General features: G+C 46.4%; 1 protein-coding gene across 1 annotated transcript in view; it reads right to left on the reverse strand.

The window, feature by feature from the left end:
• Positions 1-25758, reverse strand: part of ddx43 (DEAD (Asp-Glu-Ala-Asp) box polypeptide 43) — a 65633-nt gene that overhangs the window by 20887 nt on the left and 18988 nt on the right. Inside the window, exons 6-10 of the mRNA XM_078213432.1 lie at positions 16853-17009; positions 16638-16756; positions 12783-12893; positions 11751-11892; positions 1310-1410 (exon numbers count right to left, since the gene is read on the reverse strand). Of these exons, the coding sequence (XP_078069558.1) occupies positions 1310-1410; positions 11751-11892; positions 12783-12893; positions 16638-16756; positions 16853-17009 (630 nt within the window). The remainder of the gene's footprint in view (positions 1-1309; positions 1411-11750; positions 11893-12782; positions 12894-16637; positions 16757-16852; positions 17010-25758) is intronic.

Here is a 25758-nt window from a genome sequence, read left to right on the forward strand (position 1 = left end):
CCATCAAAGCTTTGAATCGATGCTGGGTATCATAGAATCATACAGCATAGAAGAGGCCCATCGGCCCATCGAGTCTGCACCGACACGCGAGAAACACCTGAACTCCAGCTAATCCCATCTGCCAGCACTTGGCCCATAGGCCTGAATGTTAGGATGTGCCAAGTGCTCGTCCAGATACTTTTTAAAGGATGTGAGGCAACCCGCCTCCACCACCCTCCCAGGCAGCACATTCCAAACCATCACCACCCTCTGGGTAAAAAAAGTTTTTCCTCACATCCACCCCCCCCGAAACCTCCTGCCTCTCACCTTGATCCTATGTCCCCTCATGACTGACCCTTCAACTAAGGGGAACAGCTGCTCCTTATCCACTCTGTCCATTTCTCTCATAATCATGTACACCTCAAGGGTCACACCTCAGTCTTCTCTGCTCCAATGAAAACAACCCAAGCCTATCCAACCTCTCTTAACTTAAATGTTCCATCCCAGGCAGCATCCTGATGAATCTCCTCTGCACCCCCTCCAGTGCAATCACATCCTTCTGATAATGTGGCAACCAGAACTGCACACGGTACTCTAGCTGTGGCCTCATCAAAGTTCTATACAACTAGGTGGCAGGTTGGCACAGTGGTTAGCACTGCTGCCTCACAGCGCTAGGGAACCGGGTTCGATTCCTGGCTTGGTCACTATCTGCGTGAAGTTTGCATGTTCTCCCCGTGTCTGCGTGGGTTTCCGCCGGGTGCTCCGGTTTCCTCCCACAGTCCAAAGATGTGCAGGTTAGATGGATTGGCCATGCTAAATTGCCCCTTAGTGTCAGGGGGACTAGCTAGGGCAAATTCATGGGATTATGGGGATAGGGCCTGATTGGGATTGTGGTTGGTGCAGACTCGATGGGCCGAATGACCTCCTTCTGCACTGTACGGATTCCATGATTCTATAACTCCAACATGACTTCCCTGGGTCGTTCCACACATGATGCTCAATGTTAGGGTATGATTCCACACCGAGAGTTAATTTATGGCATGTGGGAGCCACTGGCTAGGCCTGCATTTATTTACCACCCCGTCTGATATCGCTGCCTAATGAGTGAGCTACACAAGCAGAAAGAAGGGATCGCAGACAGCCTAATCCTAGCAATGTTGACAACCAGTCAGTGAAGGGAATCAGAACCTAGACCTCCTCCCCCAATTCCCAGCCAGGGAAACGGCCAATAGTAACCACAGCGGCCAGTGAGGAGGCCTTGATCAATTAACTGGAAATTTTGACAGATTACCACTAGGGGTGCTGAAGAAGCCAGTTTATCCTTTTCTACCTGGTCATAATGGTCTGTCTGTCAGGTCGTATGTCCAAGAGAATCTTCATAATCTGCGGTTCAAATCCCATATCCAACATTCGATCTGCTTCATCCAGCACCTGTTAGAGGGAAACAGACAAAGATTATTCAACACAAGCCATTCTCTACTCAAATGACTCAAGTAGAAATTATTTATTTCTTTGTCAAACAGGCATTCAGACAACAAAGAGCTCCCTGTGAGATACAGTTAGGCAGAATCTATCCGGCATGTGGCATCCAGCGCTGAATGCAGCACGATGAGGATGCTATTGAGCACTGGAACAACGCGACTCCTTCCCTAACAGCACAAAGGGTGTACCTACACTTCAGGCACTGCAGTGGTTCAAGGAGGCAGTTCATCACTACCTTCGAGGGAGCAACAGGGAGGCAATAAATGCCAACCTAGCCAGCGATACCCATTCCCGCAAATGAATTATACAGGATAGAGCGGCAATGCCCTTTTCAAGGAGCCCAGCTATTAACGCCCAAAGATCATTGGGTACCATTATAACAAACTGTTCAGAGAGAACATAGGGACATAGGAGTTAGGCAATTCAGTCCTTCGCACCTGCTCCGCCATTCAATCAGATCGTGGCTGATTGCTCCCTGGTCTCAAATCCACCTCCCTATCTGTTCCTCATATCCCCTTATTCGTTTTTATTAGAAATATATCTATTTCCTTCTTGAAACCATTCGATGATTCAGACTCCACCGCGTTATGGGGCAGCGAGTTCCACAAATTCACCACCCTCTATGAGAAGTAGTTCCTCCTCAACTCAGTTTTAAATCTACCGCCTCTCAACCTATACCTGTGACTTCTTGTTCTAGATTGCCCCGCAAGAGAAAACATTAGGTCTACATTTACTTTATCAATCCCTTTAAAAATTTTATATCCCTCCATCAGATCCCCTCTCATCCTTCTAAACTCCAGTGAGTACAAGCCCAAACTGTTTAATCTCTCCTCAACGTCAACCCCTTCATCCCTGGAATCAATCTGGTGAACCTCCTCTGAACTGCCTCCAATGTCACTACATCCTTCCTCAAATAAGGAGACCAAAACTGGACACAATACTCCAGCTGTGGTCTCACCAACACCCTATACAATTGCAACACTTCTCTACTTTTATACTCCAGTCCCTTTGCAATAAGAACATAAGAAATCGGAGCAGGAGTAGGCCATCTAGCCCCTCGAGCCTGCCCCGCCAATCAATAAGATGATGGCTGATCTGAAGTGAATCAGTTCCACTTACCCGCCTGCTCCCCATAACCCTTAATTCCCTCACCGATCAGAAATCCATCTATCCGTGACTTAAACATATTCAACGAGGTAGACTCTACTACTTCAGTGGGCAGAGAATTCCAGAGATTCACCACCCTCTGAGAGAAGAAGTTCCTCCTCAACTCTGTCCTAAACTGACCCCCCTTTATTTTGAGGCTGTGCCCTCTAGTTCTGGTTTCCTTTCTAAGTGGAAAGAATCTCTCCATTTCTACCCTATCCAGCCCCTTCATTATCTTATATGCCTCTATAAGATCACCCCTCAGCCTTCTAAACTCCAATGAGTACAAACCCAATCTGCTCAATCTCAAATGCCAGTATTTTTGCAAGAAAGTGTAGATCATTACAAATCTCAAAACTCAATACCTGATCTGCAATGATGTCCAAGGTGAAATATAGCAATGCGATCACTGCACATTTGAACACATGATTACTGGCAAGGATAGTTAGCATACCACATTCACAGAATAGGAGACTCAAATACACTTCCTGCCAACTTTCTACATTCCAGTCTCCACATTTTTAATGGAAAGTGTCCAAATGAACTTGTCCTGCTATAATTAAACCTTCCTGCCAGTGGTGACAGGATGTGAACCGACAGCATTACACTTGCAGTGCAGTATCTACAATAAAAGTGAATACAGAAATTGTAGATCATTTGTAATGATCTACAACTGGAAACAGTGTTGGGACAACAAAGGCAATTTTAAGTGATTGATATTTGTATTGGTAAACATTAGAAATAAGGTGGATTTAATGTTTCTGTTCCTGGAAAGGTAAAACTTTTAGATTTATGCTGTACAAAGATATTTGTATGTGTGGGGGTTGGTTTTAATTGAGCTTAAAGAGGGTTATGGTATGACGAGTGAATAGAAGTAGCAGTGGTTGCTTAGCAACTGGGGGCCTTTTAAAGGTAGAATTGTTTTTGGTCTTGGTTTCAGCTGGATATATTGCAGTTGGAGACAGTACACTGAGGAGTGAACATCTCTCAACTCTGTCAGGAGAAAGACTAGACAGGACAAGGGAGCTGCAAAGGGGCATGCTTCCTAAAGAACCAGATACAGTCCAGATAACCAAGGAATTGGGCCATCAACAATGTATACAGACTGAAGTTAAGAGAATAGAGACCAAAGTATTGTTCAGGAGAATTCAAGGGGAAATGCAATTGACATGCTCTGAGCTAAAGAGACAATTGCAGTAACAAGTGAGTAATTGGATTTGTGCCAGCAACTTCAACAGTATTTCTATGCATGGTAAAATTATAATTAGACCCACTAGTTGAATGGAAAGATTGTCGTATTGTCCTCTAATCCAGTATCCTTTATCCAAAACTCTTGGGGCCGATTGTTTTTTGGTATTCAGCTCTTTCTGTTTTTCGGGTGTGATATAGCTATCATATATAGTTAGCCCACGCATACTTACACTAGCCTACGCCAAAGCTAGCTATAGTCTATACATACTAGATTGCTTCTCCATTTGCCAACTTTCTCTCACCCTACTTCTCACCTGTTAACACTTAATACACCTATAATACAATATTGCATTGCTTTCTTAACCACCCCGTACCTCTCACTTAGTTGCCTCACAGATGCAGCACAGTCAATTCCTGCAGCAACTCCACTTTCTTAGCAATTGGTTATGAATTATGCTTTTTTTTTCTTCTCACTGTTACCCCGAAGGGTACCTAATGATTTTCTGACATGTTCACAGTGGAAAAACAGCACTAAATAACCACAAAAATCGCAAGGTACGGCAAGAGTCTGGTGACTGTAAACAGTGAAGCCAAACATCTTAACTTCCTGGCTGGGTCTTATTGGCAAGCTTTGTGTCAGCTCACCTTAGGGACCATTCAAAAAAAAATGTTTGGTTTTTAGATGTATGGATAAAAGGACATTCAACTGAAGAATATCTGAGGAATTGTGATGTGTTTCAGACCAGGAACTCCACGGTCTCCATTGAGTTAACTGACCATGGCAGCAGTCAGGTGCTTGGAGGAAAGATTAGCCATGTGAGTGGCAATGAGCTTAGACTTGGGTCCGTCTATAGATTGAAAAATGTGTATCACGTATGAGGACATTTGACGAAGGGAGTACTCCTGTGGGATTATTGCATGCAACAGAAGGAACGACGGCTCGGTAGCACAGTGGTCAGCACTGCTGCTTCACACCTTCAGGGACCTGGGTTCGATTTCCGGCTTGGGTCACTGTGTGTGGAGTTTGCATATTCTCCTCGTGTCTGTGTGATTTCCTCCGGGTGCTCTGGTTTCCTCCCACAGTCCAAAGATGTGCGGGTTAGGTTGATTGGCCAATCTAAAATTGCCCTTAGTGTCCTGGGATGCGTAGGTTAGAGGGATTAGTGGGTAAATATGTGGGGATATGGGGGTAGGGCCTGGGTGGGATTGAGGTTGGTGCAGACTCGATGGGCCGAATGGCCTCTTTCTGCACTGTAGGGTTTCTAAGATTCTAAGATTTAAAGTGGGAAGCAGACTTCAGAGGTAAATCAAACTTTTGATGCCATCGTAATAGAATCTGGAAAATGATAGTTAAGGCAATTATAAACAGTTTATACAACAGTTAATAAAACAAAATCTCAAAGGGAAAGTGGTAAAACCTGGATACTAGACTTGCTGTTAAATATGGAGCAGATGATTTGTTTCAAAGAGCCATTTGTAAAACCTGGACTGGATTTCTAACGTAAACCGCTAATTGAAAGCATTATTGTGAAAGATTTTAAAGCACGCTTTAGGGTGTGGAGTTTGGAAATGCTCACGTGACAATCATCTGGGGGGTTTCGGAAGAGAAATCAGCACACATACACTCTACTCTGAATGCAAGTGTGAGTATTTGACCACAGCCAATCTGTGTGCTTAAAGGGACTTTATGTTACTGAGACCATTGTAGCTCAAGATATGCTTTGTAGTCTGTGTTAATCTTAAAATCTGCTCTATTTGTTAAGCTGAGAGGAAGAGTAAAGGAGCATTGTATCATAATCCAATTCCTTCATGTTCAATATTTTTTCTTGTTGTTAAAATTAATTAGCAGGCCTGTGACTCTGATGCTCCGTGTTTTAGTTACAGTCTTTTCAGCCATTCTGGAGTCTTCCTGCCCAGTTATATCAACTGGGACTGTAACAAAAGAAAGCCTAATTTTAAAATGAAAACGGAATACAAGATGTACTCAGTCGCTTCTGTGCAACAGAGAGGCAATGGCATTGTCACTGAATTACTAATCCAGAGACCCAGGACAAGATGTATGGTCCGGGTTCCAATCCCACCATGGCAGATGATGAAATTTCAATTCAATAAAACAATCTGGTATCAAAAGTCTACTGATGACCATGAAACCAGTGTCGATTAAAACCCCAGCTGGTTCACTAATGTCTTTGAGGGAAGGAAATCTGCTGTCCTTACCTGGTCTGGCCTACATGCGACTCCAGAGCCACAGCAATGATAGCTGACTCTCAACTGCCCTCTGAAATGGAGGGTGGTTAAGTATGAGCAATAATTGCTGGCCCAGCCAGCAATACTGCATCACGCAAAATGAACTGAATTTCACTGGTTTTCTTTGTGGCAGCCACATTCATCCAGATGGGTGGAAAGTGGTCCATCAATCACATTCCTGACATGTACCTTGTAGATGGTGGAAAGGCTTTTGGAAGGCAAGAGACAAGTTTCTCACCTAGCCTCTGACCTGCTCTTGCAGCTTCAGTACTGATACAGCTGGTGTAGTTAAATTTCTGGTCAATGGTGGCCCCCAGGATGTTGGTGGGGAATTCAGCAGTGGTGTTGTGTGTCCGAGAGAGGTGCCTCTCTTAGAGATGGTCATTGCCTGGCACTTGTGTGGCACAAATGTTACTTGTCACTTATCATCAGCGGCTGAATATAGTTGGTCTTAGGACACTACTCCGAGGAACTCCAGCAGCAATATCCAGGAGAGATTGACTAGTCAACATGTCCAATGCCCTTGAACTGAAAGGAGAGGGTATTCTACTTTTGACCTCTACCAGTCTGTGCCCCCAGTGCCCATTCTCTGCGGAAGAGAGAGTCCACCATCCAGACTGACATGAAGACCAGCCTCTTTGTCAAAGTTGCCTGGCACGTACGTCTGTACCTCAGTATAATTGCCTTTGGGAAACTGAAAACAGCTGAAACTCGGGTGAGAAGTTGGAATAAAATGCCACCTGCTGGGGAAATAATGCCAGAAATCTCACTCGCCTTTGGTGAATGAATCCATTGTCATCATCTCCCATTCTAATTTAACATTGCTAGATACATCCCAACTAAAATCCTATTAAGGGCTGGCTAACATAAATAGTAATGTGATTCACGAACGTGATGTCCAGTGTTAATAACTGAGATACTGACAAGCTTGGACACTGTGTTGGATACAGTCTGGACTGTCGGAATAAAAACCCCATTATCTGCTGGCAGGCAGAGTCCCTCCCATATGGAATGAATTTAGCCAGTCTTAACACAGTTATTGAGCACCCAGGGAACTGTCAGAGGGAGCAATGCATTGTCGGATGGACAGTCCCGAGAGAGTGCCGCACGGTTTGAGAGAGCACCTTGTCGGAGGTACTGTTTCTCAGATGAGATGTACAAGATCCCGAGGCATTATATACAGAGCAGGGGATTTGAAAGGAGCTAAATCAATGCCAGTTCATTCCTCTCTGTAACTTTTCATTATGGTAAAGAGTAAGTAGCACAGTATGACAGCAGTGTCCAGCTTCACCTCTTTCCAAACTGTAAATCTGGGATGATTTTGGCAGCGAGAACAAATTGCATTTCGTAGAATCATACAGCGCAGAAGAGGCCTTTCGAGTCCGCACTGACACATTAGAAACACCTGAACTCCCACCAAATCCCATCTGCCAGCACTTGACCCATAGCCCTGAATGTTATGATGCGCCAAATGCTCGTCCAGATACTTTTTAAAGGATGTGAGACATCCCGCCTCTACCACCCTCCCAGGCAGCGCATTCCAGACCATCACCACCCTCTGGGTAAAAACATTTTTCCTCACATCCCCCCTAAACCTCCTGCCTCTCACCTTGAACCTAAGTCCCTTCGTGACTAACCCTTCAGCTAAGGGGGACAGCTGCTCCTTATCCACTCTGTCCATAATCTTGTACACCGCGATCAGGTTGTCCCTCAGGCTTCTCTGCTCCAATCAAAACAACCCAAAACTATCCAACCTCTCTTCATAACTTAAATGTTCCATCCCAGGCAGCATCCTGGTGAATCTCCCGGCGCCACGCTCCCTGGACACTGCTCCGCACTCCCTGGACACTGTCCCGGCCACTGCGCCGCGCTCCCTCGGCACTGCCCCGGCCACAGCGCCGCGCTCCCTCGGCACTGCCCCGGCCACAGCGCCGCGCTCCCTCGGCACTGCCCCGGCCACAGCGCCGTGCGCCCTCGGCACTGCCCCGCGCTCCCTCGGCACTGCCCCGGCCACAGCACCGCGCTCCCTCGGCACTGCCCCAGCCACAGCGCCGCGCTCCCTCAGCACTGCCCCAGCTACAGTGCCGTGCTCCCTCGACACTGCCCCGGCCACAGCGCCGCGCTCCCTCGGCACTGCCCCGGCCACTGCGCCGCGCTCCCTCGGCACTGCCCCGGCCACAGCGCCGCGCTCCCTCGGCACTGCCCCGGCCACAGCGCCACGCTCCCTCGGCACTGCCCCGGCCACAGCGCCGTGCGCCCTCGGCACTGCCCCGCGCTCCCTCGGCACTGCCCCGGCCACAGCGCCGTGCGCCCTCGGCACTGCCCCGCGCTCCCTCGGCACTGCCCCGGCCACAGCGCCGTGCGCCCTCGGCACTGCCCCGGCCACTGCGCCGCGCTCCCTCGGCACTGCCCCGGCCACAGCACCGTGCGCCCTCGGCACTGCCCCGCGCTCCCTCGGCACTGCCCCGGCCACAGCGCCGTGCGCCCTCGGCACTGCCCCGCGCTCCCTCGGCACTGCCCCAGCCACAACGCCGCGCTCCCTCAGCACTGCCCCAGCCACAGCGCCGCGCTCCCTCAGCACTGCCCCAGCTACAATGCCGTGCTCCTTCGGCACTGCCCCAGGTAAAGGGTGGCCCTGTTGTGCTAAAGGGAGACTGGTTGCAGCCAGATAATGCTGATCAATTTAATTTTTTCCCCTCTTTAGATAGAGGAAACAATTAGGCACTGCAACAGGGTTGTCAAAAGGTGATGTACTGGAACAAACCATCAAGAATAAACCTTTGCTCTGGGAAAACACTGATCCCACTGCCTAATACACACTGCAACACGCTAATACACGGGGAGGGGGCAAGAATTGCTACTCTCCACACACAGCTCAAATCGGAAGATTATTTTAACTCTTCCCCTCTGCAAATGTATTTTAAAAAAGGCACACAGAGCAAGATTCTGATAAAGGAGGTCGTGGAAACCATTCAAAACCCGTTTTTAATGTTCGGGTGCTCAGAAAATACTTAACGTAAGAAGACACAGGCTGGTTGAAAGAACAGAAGTGCCGGCGTGTTTGATATACCGCAGGTTTGCTTAAATATTTAACAAATTATTCAGGGGATGAAAGTGATGAGATTGAAGTTAATGGGGCCAAAATTGCTTCAGCCGAAGAGGAAAAGACGTGAGTTTCAGAGCGTTAACAATAAAATCAGCCTCTGGAAGAGGAGGGGGGAGACGGGGTGTCATTCTAACTCCCAAAGAGGTGGGTTGGGGTGGAGTGAGATATAAAACAAAATAAAAATCTCAAACTCCGTGGGTTTAACAGGCACAGGATTGATGCTGGAGTGGGGGGATTTTGGTCAGGTAACCAAGCAACCCCTGTGGTGGCACGGGGTGTGTTTAAATATTACAACAAGGCCGCAGAGCTCACGTTTAATCAGATTTCACACTGGCCAGCTGCAATTTCCAAAATGGAGGAGGTGCAATGACTTCAGTCAGGCCATTGAGGTTGGCCTATTAGAGTGCAAACTAAAAGTTAAAGTTTATTTATTAGTCACAAATAGGCTTACATTAACACTGCAATGAAGTTACCATACTCTGGCACCTGTTCGGGTACACTGAGGGAGAATTTAGCACGGCCAATGCACCTAACCTGCACGTCTTTCAGACTGTGGGGGGAAAACCGGAGCACCCAGAGGAAACCCATGCAGACACGGGGAGAACGTGCAAACTGCACACAGACAGTGACACAATCCGGGAATTGAACCCGGGTGCCTGGTGCTGTGAGGCAGCGGTGCTAACCACTGTGCCACCCCCACTTAACTCCCTAATCAATTGATGGGCCAATTAGGGAGTCCTTTTCCTTGTATTTAACCAGGGGTGTCAGTTCCTCTGGCACTCCCGAAGGTAGACTGCTGACTGATAGCACTCGGTGTACTGCTATTGGAATTGTAAATAAAGGGATTTTGGTGAAGGGACTTCTGCCTCCGAAGACTTATTACAAGAGGATTTCTTTGTAGAAAGGCAAGTGCCTTTACAGCACTTCTTGAGGGTCTGGAAGAGGCGGACTGCTTTAGTCTGGCCCATTCCCTGAAACCAACACCCCCCCCACCATTACCTTCTTCCCTGCTATCAGACACCCTCCTTGGAGCCAGGGATCAGCTTAAGATAGGCCAATGTAGATGAGGCTTGCAGACCACACCGAGAAGCTGTGGCCAAAGCTCCCCCACCATTTCCTGCAACCATCCCTATAGATAGAGGTCTTGATGATGGTCTGCCTTAACTCAATTCAGCCAAAATTCTTGTCTCAAGGTTTACTGTCTTGTAAAGTAACTGACTTATCAAGTCTGGTTACATTTTTCAAACAACATATCAGCACCTACAGATTAACGGGGAGGTGATGGCCGAGTGGTGTTGTCACTAGACTGTTAATCCAGAAACTCAGCTAATATTCTGGGGGGCCCAGATTCGAATCCCGCCACAGCAGATGGTGGAATTTGAATTCAATTAAAAAATCTGGAATTAAGAATCTATGATGACCATGAAACCATTGTCGATTGTTGGAAAAACCCATCAGATTCACTAATGTCCTTTAGGGAGGGAAATCTGCCGTCCTTACCTGGTCTGGCCTACATGTGACTCCAGAGCCACAGGAATGTGGTTGACTCTCAACTGCCTTCAGGCAACTAGGGATGGGCAATAAATGCTGGCCAGCCATCGACGCCCATGTCCCACAAATGAATTTTAAAAAACACCATCCGACACATGAATGCGGCCAATTATAGAATCATAGAAATCATAGAATCCCTACGGTGCTGAAGGAGGCCATTCAGCCCATCGAGTTTGCACCGAACACAATCCCACCCAATCCCTATTCCCGTAATCCATCATATTTACCCCGCTAATCCCCCTGATGCTAAGGGAGAATTTAGCATGGCCTATCAACCTAACCCACACATCTTTGGACTGTGGGAGGAAACCGGAGCACCCGGAGGAAACTCACGCAGACACGAGGAGAATGTGCAAACTCTGCAGAGAAAGTGACCCAAGCCGGGAATCGAACCCGGGTCCCTGGCACTCAGACAGCAGTGCTAACCACTGTGCCACCGTGTTTAAACAAACACCATGTTATAAGTGTGGCTTGTTAGAAACAATCCTAAACTCCAGTGCAGTAATGGGGTGGAATTTATAGGATGCCTACAGTCCAGAAGGAGGCCATTCAGCCCATCTAGTCTGCACCGACTCTCCAACAGAGCATCCCACCCTAGGCCCTATCCCCGTAACACCATGTATTTTTCCTGCTAATCCCCCTAACCCACACATCTTGGGACACTAAGGGGCAATTTAGCAAGGCCAATCCACCTAACCTGCATATCTTTTGGACTGTGGGAGGATACCGGAGCACCCAGAGGAAACCCACATGGACACGGGGAGAATGTGCACACAGACAGTCACTTGAGGTGAGAGTAGAACCCGGGTCCCTGGCACTGTAAGGCAGCAGTGCTAACCACTGTGCCACCCCTTAGGATGGAAGGAGAATTAGAAATTCCTCACTCTGGAATCAGTTTTGTGACTGTTTCACTCACTGCAAATCACATGCAGGATCCCATAAGCGCCCAGATCAAGAGCGGATTCAGAGCATCCCTGTGAAATGCACGCTCCTTGTGGAAATGGTAGAGACTGGGTTAGATTCTGCCTCTCTTCCCCTGTTCACTCACCAAGTAAGTGATGCTCTTCAGATTGATATAATTGTTCATTTGAAGGTCATTCAGCCGTCCGGGAGTTGCGATGACTATATCCACTCCTTTTGTAACACCATTGATCTGATCTTTACGGCTTCCTCCTCCATAAATACAAATGCTGAAAAATTCAATGTCTGACATGGATTGATAGGGAACATGAGAAATTCAAATATGTTCAAAGACATGCAAGGGTGCAAAACAAAATCCCCTGTTCAGATGAATGAATCGGGAGCCTGGATTCCCATTGAGATTGTCCTGATCTGGAGCCTGAATTTTTCACTGAGATTGTCCTGGTTTATAGCCTAAATTTCCCACTGAGATTGTCTGGATTTGGAGCCTGAATTCCCACTGGGATTGTCCTGATTTGGAGCCTGAATTCCCACTGGGATTGTCCTGATTTGGAGCCTGAATTCCCACTGGGATTGTCCTGATTTGGAGCCTGAATTCCCACTGGGATTGTCCTGATTTGGAGCCTGAATTCCCACTGGGATTGTCCTGATTTGGTGCCTGACTTTCCCAGAGATTGTCCTGATTTGGAGCCTGAATTCCCACTGGGATTGTCCTGATTTGGAGCCTGAATTCCCACTGGGATTGTCCTGATTTGGTGCCTGACTTTCCCAGAGATTGTCCTGATTTGGAGCCTGAATTCCCACTGGGATTGTCCTGATTTGGATCCTGAATTTTCACTGAGATCGTCCTGGTTGGAAGCCTGAATTCCCCAATGGGATTGTCTTGATTTTGAGCCTGAATTCCCATGGGATTGTCTTGATTTCCCACTGTAGCTTTCGTGACATGCAAATCTATCACTGGAGTGGAGTCCGACATTTGATAAATCAGCAGGCAAAACGCACTGGCCAGCCAGACTGTCCTTCCTTCACCACTCAATATCCTGTAAACTCAGTGCCTGCTAGATCAGGAAAGGTATGGCAAGGCTCCTGCACAAAAATCTGGAGGTCATGGGTACAAAGATGCTGTTAGCATAACCTATTGCACAGCTATCATCAGTACCTTTTAATTCCTTTGTAACTGTACTTGTTGCACTCTTCCTGTATTTGAAGAGCGAGCTCTCTAGTTGGAGTGAGGACCAACATCCCAGGGCCATCACCCTTCTCCCGGAGCCTAGATAGAAAGGAAGCTGTTATGGAGTACAGGCATGGCATAATCCAATGGGATAGGAGGATAGCCTTGATCAACCAAATGACCCTTCGCAAGTCTCAAAACAATTACAACATAAAGGTTGAGGCTTTGGAGTATTCATATCAACACGGTGAAAAATGTTTCAGCATTGTTGAAATTTCATAGAATCCCTACAGTGCAGAAGGAGGCCATTCGACCCACTGAATCTGGACCAAATCTCCAATAGAGCATCCCAGCCAAGCCCTGTCCCCATAACCCCATCCCACTAATAACCTGCCAATCAACCTACCCGCACATCGTTGGAGTGGGAGCAATCCGGAGCACCTGGAGGAAACCCACACAGACACGGGGAGAACATGCAAATTCCACACAGACAGTCACCAGAGGCTGGAATTGAACCCGGAGCCCTGGCACTGTGAGGCAGCAGGGCCAACCACTGTGCCACCAACTTTTGACACCAAATATATGGCATTATTTAGAGCGTACCTGATCTGCCAACATGTTAGAGAACCACAAAAGAGCGACTTATCCATGAGTTCAAGCCCTGACAGTGCCAACAGTGAGTGAACATTAAGTGCAATCATAGCATAACAATTGAATTATGGAATGGTTATAGTGCAGTAACCCCACTGATTAATGATTATAGTCACAGAAACTAGCAAAGAACAGTCGTGCTTCATCCATCTCTGTTTTTTGTCCATAACCATAAATTCTTCATCCTCAAGTTCCTGCCCAACTTGCTCTTTAAAAAATGATGGAACCAGCTTCCACCACATGTTGATGTGAAGCATTTCCGACCCCAACTACAGAGTGAAACAAAATTCTTCCCTCCACGTCTTTTGCCAATGATTTTGCATTTCTGATCATTGGTTATTGATAATCCATTTTCCCTTTCATCATTTTGAACATTTCAATTGTGACTTTGCAATCTTCTCCGTATCCCTTCTGTACTCAACAGTGGGGCAACAATTGTCCACGATACTCTATCTCAGGCCTAACCGATGATTTATGAAGTTCCAGCACAAACTCGATGTTTTTCTATTCTATTCCTCCATTTATAAAGTTAAGTGACTTATTTTTCTAACGACATTATCAACTTGCTCTACCACTTTAAGGAGCTGTCATGATGTGGAGATGCTGGGGTTGGACTGGGGTAAGCACAGTAAGAAGTCTCACAACACCAGGTTAAAGTCCAACAGGTTTATTTGGAATCACGAGCTATTGGACTTTAACTTAAGTCTCACGACACCAGGTTATGTGTGTGGACCACCAAGGTCTCTCTGCTCATCTACACTTTTCAGAGTCGCGATATTTATAGTATACTGACTTTCTGTATTAGACCTTCACACTTCCCTGCATTTAGCTCCAATCTGCAATTCTTCTGTCCATTTAGCCATCCTGAAGCCTATAATGATCCTTATTAGTGCAGTAATCTCACCGATTAATGATTACAGTGAGGTAATCGCACCAATTAATGATTACTGGGTCAGTAATCTCTGGAGGAACGGTACAATGCACAGTGGCACAACTAAGAGCTGTGAAACTGTTTGAATTTGCTGTATATACTGCACCAGCTTACATTTTTAAAACGTACAGACTATGGAGTTGGTCGCAATAGTTTCACTTTTTCGCAGTTTTTTTTGCGATTGTGCTGGTTTCACATCACACGCTGTGTGTCGGTTTCAGTTCCTGCTACAAAACTGAAACTTGTTTACACTTCAAGTGATTCATTTGAAAGGAACAACAGCTTAGATTAGAACTACAACACAGAAGGGCAATTCATTACTGAGTGACAGCGAAGGTGTTTCCAGTGCAGGGGAACGTCTGTCCCGAGTTCAGGCTAGGAAATCAGCACCACTATATGTTTCAAGCAGGCGAGGGAGGAGACTTCATTTGTGACACTGGTAATAAATAGTCTTTGCAACAGGTCTACTTGTTCAAGTCACATGCTTCTGGTGTGCGCTAAAGCCAAGCAATTAATGCAAAAAATACTTCCAGCAAAGCCACTAACGCTGCAGTTTATGCAAAGCCCAGGGTTAATCTGGCAGTCTGACTGAAAACTGGCAAAGCACACAAATGCTCAGTTCTTTCATTCTCCGCTGAACTTTTGACTCAATTTTGTTGTTACTCCAATGATCACTGAACTACTGAATAGTACAGCACACGGCAGGCCAACTGAGCCCCTTACACCAGTGTCAGGGCTAAAAATTATATACCACATTCTTATCTCCATCCCCTCCGTCCTGCTCCACACCATCCTGCTCCCCTCAGGCCCGCTCCCCCCTCTGGCCCACTCCCCTCCACCCCTGTAATCGCTCTTTGAATGAGCTTTCCCCACAGTTCCATTCCACTGACGTCTGCATTCTCCTTTCTCAAATATTTAGCCTCTTTGCATGAAGGACTTTGCATCTTCTACTACCTCAATAGCTCAGCATCCATCTGCATTCAAGACTTCCAATTCTGTGGCTGAGGAGTTACTGATCTGAAGTTTAAGTGTATTTATTAGTGTCACCAGAAGGCTTACATTAACACCGCAATGAAGTTACTGTGAAAATCCTCTAGCCGCCACACTCCGACGCCTGTTCAGGTACACTGAGGGAGAATTTAGCATGGCCAATGTATCTAACCAGCACATCTTTCGGACTGTGGGAGGAAACTGGAGCACCCGGAGGAAACCCACGCAGACACGGGGAGAACGTGCAGACTCTGCACAGACAGTGACCCAAGCCGGGAATCGAACCCGGGTTCCTGGCGCTGTGAGGCAATGGCGTTAACCACTGTACCAAATCGGCACCCTCATGCTATTATGCAGCAAACCAATGCAAACTACTTCCCAGAACACCCTTTTAATCTTCCAAAGTACTAAATAGACAACCTTAAATACCCTATCCTCATGGTGTTCAAATAAAGATGTCTTGATCTATCTCATAGAATCCCTACAGGGCAGGAGGCCATTTGGCACATCGAACCTGCACTGACATCAATCCCACTCAGGCCCAGCCCCGTAACCCCATGTATTTACCCTAGCTAATCCCCCTGACACTAAGGGGCAACTTACCATGGCCAATCCATCTAACCTGCACATCTTTGGAGTGTGGGATGAAGCGGGAGCACCCAGAGGAAACTTACACCGACATGGGGAGAAGGTGCAAACTCCACATAGACAGTGACCAGAGCCGGGAATTGAGCCTGGGTCCCTGGCGCTGTGAGGCAGCAGTGCTAACCACTGTGCACCGAACGAACGAACGAACGCACACACGCACCCCCATGTTGTAGAACTCTCTTCCTCTCTTGGCAATTTCTCTCCTACAATCCATACTCTGTCACCTAACCCACTGCTTTTTCATTCCTCGTCTTCCTGACCCTGGTACTGTCCTGTTCTACTCCTGACTCCGGTTTCTCGATATTGCCAGGGACTGGAATGTGCTGCCCAAGTGGTGAAGCCAATACAATCGCCATTGGCTTGTGTGTTTTTTGTTGTTGTTTTTGCCAGTTTTCAGCAGGCTGGTGGGGACAATCACGGCAAAAAAAGCAGCAGAGTTGGCCTCACCACACGGTGCACCGCTCCTGTACTCAGCTGATTGCGTATCGGAGGAGATATGCCTCCCTCAGGCCCGGCTGGAAGTGGAGGACACAGAAGGTTAACAATGGGAGCGGCGGAGGAGGAAGAAAGGAGATGGAATTTTAGTGTCAGAAAGCAACGTGGAAAACAGCAAAGTCACTTACATTGGCTGCAGGTCCAGGTGGATGAACCCAGGTAAGAGATACGCCAGGGTTTTACCAGTTCCAGTCTGCGCTATTCCAATCAAGTCAATCCCCAGTAGAATTACCGGCCACGCCTGAGACTGAAACATGAATACAATCCATACACAACAGCATTAAATCTTTAAGAACGGCCAGCGTACAGGAAAGCAGTTGAATAAAAGGTGAAGTTTCAGTACCTGGATAGGCGTTGGCCGCTGGAACCCGACTCTCTTAATATTGGCCATGATCTCTGGATAATGCTGAAACGCTTCCAGAAAGGTGCGCACTGGATTCGGAACATGTCGCTTTTTGCTTTCAGTCATGTCTTCGCAGATTATATTGTTGTTTAACTTTCTATTAAAACAAGCGAGTCAGTTCAGAGAGACCCGTGTGGTCAACATTTTAAGACATACCACAACTTTAAAAAAAAAATTTGAAAGAATACATCAGCTTCCAATATCCCCTTCCAACCCTAGTCAGATCTTGGGGCCAATAGTTGTTTTTAAAACCAGTTGTGAGCGGGCATTGGGAAGATGAAACTCTCTCTGCTTTTAATTGGAAAATCCTGGTACCTCCCCATCGTACCAGCTGGAGGAAAGAACATCAAACCAAAAGCTACGTGTAGCAGTTTTTAAAAAAATTCATTCGTGGGACATGGGCGTCGCTGGCCGGCCAGCATTTATTGCCCATCCCTCGTTGCTCGAAGGTAGTTGAGAGTCAACCACATTGCTGTGGCTTTGGAGTTACATGTAGGCCAGACCAGGTAAGGACGGCAGATTTCCTTCCCTAAAGGACATTAGTGAACCAGATGGGTTTTTGTGACAATCGACAATGGTTTCATCGGTAGATTCTTAATTCCAGATTTTAAAAAAATTGAATTCAAATTCCACCAGCTGCCGTGGTGGGATTTGAACCTGGGTCTCCAGAGCATTAGCTGAGTTCCTGGATTATTAGTGCAGCGATAATACCACTAGGCCATCACCTCCTCTAATATAAGGCACCATTCTATCATGTCAGGGATATCTCCCCCATTTTACCAAAATGCAGCTGTTCAGAAAGTATGGTTAAGGTCTCAAACCACAGGTCAGACCACATTTGGAGTATTGTGAGCAATTTTGGGCCCCGTATCTAAGGAAGGATGTGTTGGCCTTGGAGAGGGTCCAGAGGAAGTTCATGAGAAATGATCCTGGGAATGAAAGGCTTGATGTACGAGGAGCGTTTGAGGACTCTGGGTCTGTACTCGATGGAGCTTAGAAGGATGAGGGGGAAATCTCATTGGAATTTACAGAATACTGAAAAGGCCTGGATAGGGTGGACGTGGGGAAGGTGTTTCCAATAGGAGGAGAGACTAGGATCCGACGGCACAGTCTCAGAGTAAAGGGACAAACCTTTAGAACTGAGAGGAGGAGGAATTTCTTCAGCCAGAGAGTGGTGAATCTATGAAATTCATTGCCACAGAAGGTTATGGAGGCCAGGGCATTGAGTGTATTTGAGACAGAGATAGATAGGTTCTTGGTTGGTAAGGGGTTCAAAGGTTACAGGGAAAAGGTGGGAGAATGGGGTTGATAAACTTATCAGCCATGATTGAATGGCAGAGCAGACTCGATGGGCTGAATGGCCTAATTCTGCTCCTATATTTTATGGTTTTAAACACCAGGGAGTTTCCAGGCATTATCTAAAAGACAGACATCAGTCTCACCTCAAGAAAATCCTCCACAAAAAGAATCTTCAACAAACTAGAATGGGCAACAGTGAAAGGTGCAGTCCATTGGATTGGGTGGACTAATCCACCTAATCCAGTGGACTGCACCCAGTGGACTTTCTGGCCTTGCTCACCCCAAGACTGGAAAATCCCACCTGAGGTCAACGGACCTTTGCTTGGTCCATCTCCCCTGCCCGCTATGATTCCCGTGGCAGCTGGGATGGGAAAATGCCGCTGCCCATTGTCTCAAGCACAGGAAGGGGAATATGCATTGGTGACATCCCTGCAACTCTCCGTGACTTACTTATCCAAGGATGTTCGGTCAAGAGGGATTCTCACAGTCAGGCCCGTTGCTCAAATGGCAGGCCGTGTTCAAAAAGGAGTATGGCAATTGCTCCGCCAAATTTGTTGCTAAAATACATATTCACCTGAACACACATTAATTTGCAGGACCACGTTGGGGCGGGCGCACCCACAGGCCCATGTCGGGGTAAGACACATTTCAGTTTATGCCCATGAAACTGCACGAAGGTGACATTGATTTAGTTCTTTATTCTTCATTTATCTTACAAAGAACGAAGCATTCGGAAAATAGATTTGGTTGTGTGAATCTAGATTAAAGGCACGGAGTCCCAAATCCAGGAATCATCCAAATAATTAGTTTCCAAATCGATACTGATTTCTCAATGCGATTGGCTGTTAAAAAGTTGCTGTTCATAGTGAAATAAGCTGTAATGGTGACTAAACGATAGGTTCGCTGCTGACAGTGGCACAGTGTGGATATAGGGGCCCTTTGTATCTGGAAACCCTGTCAATACATGATGGAATATGAATGAAGTCTCAGAGGGCAAGCACGGGCAGCCAACGGATTGACTGAAAATACAGAGCTTGAATGTTGCTGAAAAAAGAGACAGGTTGCTGAAGTTTTTCACCCTGCACTCATCAGAACAACTGCAAGAATGCCAAATTTAAAACAATCACAACAATTTAGACAACAGGAGAAAGCATGACTGATTGTTTGGCAAGTGAATGCTGATGGGCTGAGGTGTTGCCATGGGGAAAGCAACAATGGGCTCCCCAATCTCCCGGGTAATTGAAAAAAGGCATTAGAATTGAACATATTTCTTTTGCTTGCAGAGAACAGGTTTCTGAAGATAAATGTATGTTTTGTTGGTGTTCCCTGGATATTTCTGCATTTGGTATGTCCCCATTTAAATTAATCTCAGTGCTTTCCCTCAATCTAGATACTTTGAGTGCGGTCCATGCCCTTTACTCCGTCTGGAATATTTTGGTCAATTTAAGGGGTGAGTTTGTTGAAGGATTTATTTGGTGGGCAGTGCTTGATGTAGGGGGGAGACAGTGGGGGTGTGTGGGGATCAGAACACGTGATACACCTGTAACTAATAGTGATGGGGGTGGTTGGTGGATTACAAACAGCGGAAGATAAAAGGGAGCCCAGCGAAGCTATTCCGGCTGGAGAGATGGTTTCTTTACGGAATAGCTTGGGAGAGGTGACAAAACTGCGACGAAATGGCGGAACAATAATTTGACAGCACCTATTATGCGAAAGCTATTCTTTTTCCTAAAGATATAGCTTTGCTGATTGAAATGAAGACGTTTTAGAAAAGCTGTCAGATGAATTAAAAGAATGCATTAGTATTGATTCTAGAAATGATGATGATAACAGTCTATACCCTCAAGAATCACTACATTGTTCTACTCCAATGGCTCATGTCCAAACTCAGGCTAAGGAACAGCGGTTATAAAATTGGGGGAGGCGATGGCCTGGTGGTATTGTCATTAGACTATTAATCCAGAAACTCAACTAACTATCTGAGGACCTGGGTTCAAATCCCACCATGGCAGATGGTGGAATTTGAATTCAATAAAAAAAATCTGGAATGAAGAATTTACTGTTGACCATGAATCTATTGTCGGAAAAACCCATCTGGTTCATTAATATCCTTTAAGGAAGGAAATCTGCCATCCTTACCTGGCCTACATGTGACTCCAGAGCCACAGTAATGTGGCGGACTCTCAACTGCCCTTGGGCAACTAGGGATGGGCAATAAATGCTGGCCAGCCAGCGACTCCCATGTCCCACGAATAAAAAAATATTTCAGTAAAACTACATAACAAAGAAATCAGCAGATTTGCCTCAGTTATTTACTGAATACTGTCAGTCGAATGAAACTTTATGAATACTGCACTTCAGAAATGACACGTGTTCTAATAGAGTTCTATGGAGAATGCTCAGATTCATAGGGGCGGCATGATGGCACAGTAGTTAGCACTGCTGCTTCACAGCGCCCAGGACCTGGGTTCGATTCCCGGCTTGGGTCACTGTCTGTGTGGAGTTTGCACATTCTCTCTGTGTCTGTGTGGGTTTCCTCCGGGTGCTCCAGTTTCCTCCCACAGTCCGAAAGACATGCTGATTAGGTGGATTAGCCATGCTAGGTTGACCCTTAGTGTCAGGGGGACTAGCTAGGGTAAATGCACGGGGTTATGGGGATAGGGCCTGGATGGGATTGTGGTTGGTGCATTCACAATGGGCCGAATGGCCTCCTTGTGCACTGTAGGATTCTATAATTCAATGCTACTGGTCCAATTGGGACATTTTCACATAATTAGGAAGCTATGGTCTGAGAAAGGTAGATGCTGAACTAATTTCCTGGGAATCTAGCCGTTATGAAGTGTTTATTCCTTGAATAATATTGAGCCAATCAAATGTAAACCTGCTTTTTCAGCTCAGGAAATACTGTTCCCAATTAGACTTTCATATTCTATGACTGAAAACACTAGATTCTTGACAAAACCTGTTGGCTGTTCTTACAAATTGACAGCTTTGTGTAGCTTTTCCTAGAGTGGGAAGTTTTGATTCTCTTAAAGCCTTTGATGGGAAAACAATTTGAAATCAAGCATTTAGAGTCATAGAGGTTTACAGCATGGAAACAGGCCCTTCGGCCCAACTTGTCCATGCTGCCCTTTTTTAAAAAAACCCTAAGCTAGTCCCAATTGCCTGCATTTGGCCCATATCCCTCTATACCCATCATACCCATGTAATTATCGAAATGCTTTTTAAAAGACAAAATTATACCCGCCTCTACTACTACCTCTGGGTGTGTGAAAAAGTTGCCCCTCTGGACACTTTTGTATCTCTCCCCTCTCACTTTAAACCTATGCCGTCTAGTTTTAGACTCCCCTACAATTGGGAAAAGATATTTACTGTCTAGCTGATCTGTGCCCCTCATTATTTCATAGACCTCTATAAGATCACCCCTCAGCCTCCTATGCTTCAGAGAAAAAAGTCTGTCTATCCAGCCTCTCCTTATAACTCAATCCATCAAGTCCCAGTAGCATCCTAGTAAATCTTTTCTGCACTCTTTCTCGTTTAATAATTACCTTTCTATAATAGGGTGACCAGAACTGCACACAGTATTCCAAGTGTGGCCTTACCAATGTCTTGTACAACTTCAACAAGATGTCCCAACTCCTGTATTCAATGTTCTGACCAATGAAACCAAGGATGCAGAATGCCTTCTTCACCACTCTGTCCACCTGTGACTCCTTAAGGAAGTATTGTTGCAATAAAGGATACTAATTTGACTGCAAATGTTTTGAGGGCATCTGTTAGTTCCAACGCACACTTCACCATGAAGCTTAGTGTCATCAGCAAGTTTCACATTATTAATACCTTTACCAACATGTAACCAGTAGGGTGTTCACAAAAAGTTGTGGTGTTTCACTCACTCCCTCCATACCAACGTGGCTTTTAACTCAAACAAATAAAAATAAACAAAATTATGCATAAACTCGACTCTACAACACAAAAATGTGAACTTTGCTCTTTGGGTAAAATATGCAATATAAGTTTAAGTTTTAAGTTTATTTATTAGTGTCACAAGTAGGCTTACATTAACACTGCAATGAAGTTACTGTGAAAATCCCCCAGTTGCCACATTCCGGCGCCTGTTCGGGTACACTGAGGAAGAATTTAGCACGGCCAATGCACCTAACCAGCACGTCTTTCGGACTGTGGGAGGAAATCCATACAGCTATGGGGAGAACGTGCAGACTCCGCACAGACAGTGACCCAAGCCAGGAATCGAATCTGGGTCCCCGGCGTTGTGAGGCAGCAGCGCTAACCACTGTGCTGCCTAAATACAGCCAAGTGGAAGTTGTTTGATTCCAAAAAAGTGGAACTGTCTTCTAATTTGTTCAAATTAATTTTAAATGAACAAGAGGGAATATTTTGCACAATTTTAATTTAAATGAACACGCAGTAGGCTGAATACAATGACCAGAACAGAAGTAGCACAGGTCAAAGGAAGGACTGAAAAGTTCAAATGTCTGGCTTGCTCTCTCTCAGGGTGGGATGACAAGAACTGTTAAGAGTAAATACAGCACTCTTGCCAAGAGAGGGATTGAAAGAGATTGATAACTTTACAGCTATCAGCTCTTCCCATCTGGTCATGAGGCAACTCCCTATCCAAAATGACTCCTCAGAGACTGGGCTGTTTAATGGAGAGTGTTGCTTTAAGACAATGACCTCCTGACCCTGATCCACCTGGAACTGCTTGTGTGAAGGGTCCACCTAGACCCGGAGCCAGAATATGAAACTCAGGCCCAGTTCCTTCCTCACAAACACCAAGTCACTCCTGCTGCAGCTTTCCAACAAATACAGCACTCAGGAAGGTCTTTACTTAGACCTGACGACACAAAACAGAACAACATCTGCCAGAACAATCACTTGACATTTGTGTAGCAGTGAGGGCAAAGCAAGTCACCAAAACACAGATGGCAAAAGCAATAACTCTCCTTGGCTGTCAGTGAGAAGCCTGCCATATTCCACTTAATGGAGAGCATGTCAACAGCTGATAACAGCGAGTGTGCAAATACCACCACTCAAACACCACCACAATTTCCAACTCCAAATTAAATCTACTTGCTTCAAGCTTTTGAATCCAAGATTTGTACAACAGCCCAATCAATTAAGCACAGTTGTACGAGACCGGCCACTCCTTCCCCTTGCCCGGAGATGTAGCAAGTATACAAGGAAATAACTGCATTAATATAGCACCTTAAAAGTTTATTTATTAGTGTCACAAGTAGGCTTACATTAAAACTGCAATGAAGTTATTGTGAAAATCCCCCAGTAGCGACACTCCCTCACTTGTTCGGGTACACCGAGGGAGGATTTAGCATGGCCAATGCGCTTACCCAGCATGTCTTTCGGACTGTGGGAGGAAACCGCAGCACCCGGAGGAAAGCCACATGGACACAGAGAGAATGTGTAGGCTCCAGACAGACAGTGACCCAAGCCGGAAATCGAACCCAGGTCCCTGGCGCTGTAAGGCAGCAGTGCTAACCACTGTGCTGCCCTTACTTGTGCCAACTTAGAATGCTCCAAACTGCTTCAAAGCCAATTAAATATTTTCTTTGGAAGAAACTGAGCTGCCAATTTGTACATAGTAAGATCCCAAAACCAGCAATGAAACGAATGATCAGGTAATGTGACATAGTGACGCTGACTGAAGGATAAATATCGACCAGATATTAACCTCGCTTCAAAATAGTGCCATGATGTGGAGATGCCGGCGTTGGACTGGGGTAAATACAGTAAGAAGTCTCACAACACCAGGTTAAAGTCCAACAGGTTTATTTGGTAGCAAAAGCCACAAGCTTTCGGAGCGCTGCCCCTTCATCAGGTGAGTGAGGAGTTCTGTTCACAAACAGGGCACATAAAGACACAAACTCAATTTACAAGATAATGGTTGGAATGCGAATATTTACAGGTAATCAAGTCTTTACAGGTACAGACAGTGAGTGGAGAGAGGGTTAAGCACAGGTTAAAGAGATTTGTATTGTCTCCAGCCAGGGCAGTTAGTGAGATTTTGCAAGCCCAGGCAAATCATAGAGGTTACAGATAGTGTGGAATGAACCCAAGATCCTGGTTGAGGCCGTCCTCATGTGTGTGGAACTTGGCTATCAGTTTCTGCTCAGCGATTCTGTGTTGTCGTGTGTTGTGAAGGCCGCCTTGGAGAACGCTTACCCGAAGATCAGAGGCTGAATGCCCGTGACTGCTGAAGTGTTCCCCGACTGGAAGAGAACACTCTTGCCTGGTGATTGTCGAGCGGTGTTCATTCATCCGTTGTCGTAGCGTCTGCATGGTTTCCCCAATGTACCATGCCTCGGGACATCCTTTCCTGCAGCGTATCAGGTAGACAACGTTGGCCGAGTTGCAAGAGTATGTACCGTGGACCTGGTGGATGGTGTTCTCACGTGAGATGATGGCATCCGTGTCGATGATCCAGCACGTCCTGCAGAGGTTGCTGTGGCAGGGTTGTGTGGTGTCATGGTCACTGTTCTCCTGAAGGCTGGGTAGTTTGCTGCGGAAAATGATCTGTTGAGGTTGTGCGGTTGTTTAAGCACCACCAGAGGGGTGGTGCCGAGGGAGGGACCCTACCAATAGATGGGCAGTGCTGGGAGAGGGACCCCACCGTCCTTCAAACAACCGCACAACCTGGATGAATGAACACCGCTCGACAATCACCAGGCAAGACTGTTCCCTCCTTGTTGGGGAACACTTTAGCAGTCATGGGCATTCAGCCTCTGATCTTTGGTAAGTGTTCTCCAAGGCGGCCTTCACAACACACGACAACACAGAATCGCTGAGCAGAAACTGATAGCCAAGTTCCACACACACGAGGACGGCCTCAACCAGGATCTTGGGTACATTCCACACTATCTGTAACCTCTATGATTTGCCTGGGCTTGCAAAATCTCACTAACTGAACTGTCTGGAGACAATACACATCTCTTTAACCTGTGCTTAACCCTCTCTCCACTCACATTGTCTGTACCTTTAAGACTTGATTACCTGTAAAGACTCGCATTCCAATCATTATTTTGTAAATTGAGTTTGTGTCTTTATATGCCCTGTTTGTGAACAGAACTCCCACTCAACTGATGAAGGAGCAGCGCTTCGAAAGTTTGTGGCTTTGCTACCAAATAAACCTGTTGGACTTTAACCTGGTGTTGAGAGACTTCTTACTCTACTCAAAATAGTGCCACAGGATATTTTACATCCACCTGAATGGACAGAGCGGTCCCTCAACGGTTTTCACCTCATCTGAAAAGTGGCACCTCCAAAGGTGTGGCCCTCCCCCTGTACCACCCCTTCAATGCTGCAGCCCTCCCTTGGCACACCCCTCTGACGGTGGGGTCCCTCCCTCGGCACCACCCTCTGACAGTGGGGTCCCTCCCTCGGCACCACCCTCTGACAGTGGGGTCCCTCCCTCGCTACTGCCCCTCCGACGATGGGGTCCCTCCCTCGGCACCGCCCCTCGGACGGTGCTTAAATCACTAAGGTAGGATCTGAACAAAAACTTCAGCGACAGA

Source organism: Mustelus asterias, chromosome 5, assembly GCF_964213995.1.
Source record: "Mustelus asterias chromosome 5, sMusAst1.hap1.1, whole genome shotgun sequence".
NCBI classification, from domain to species: Eukaryota; Metazoa; Chordata; class Chondrichthyes; order Carcharhiniformes; family Triakidae; genus Mustelus; species Mustelus asterias.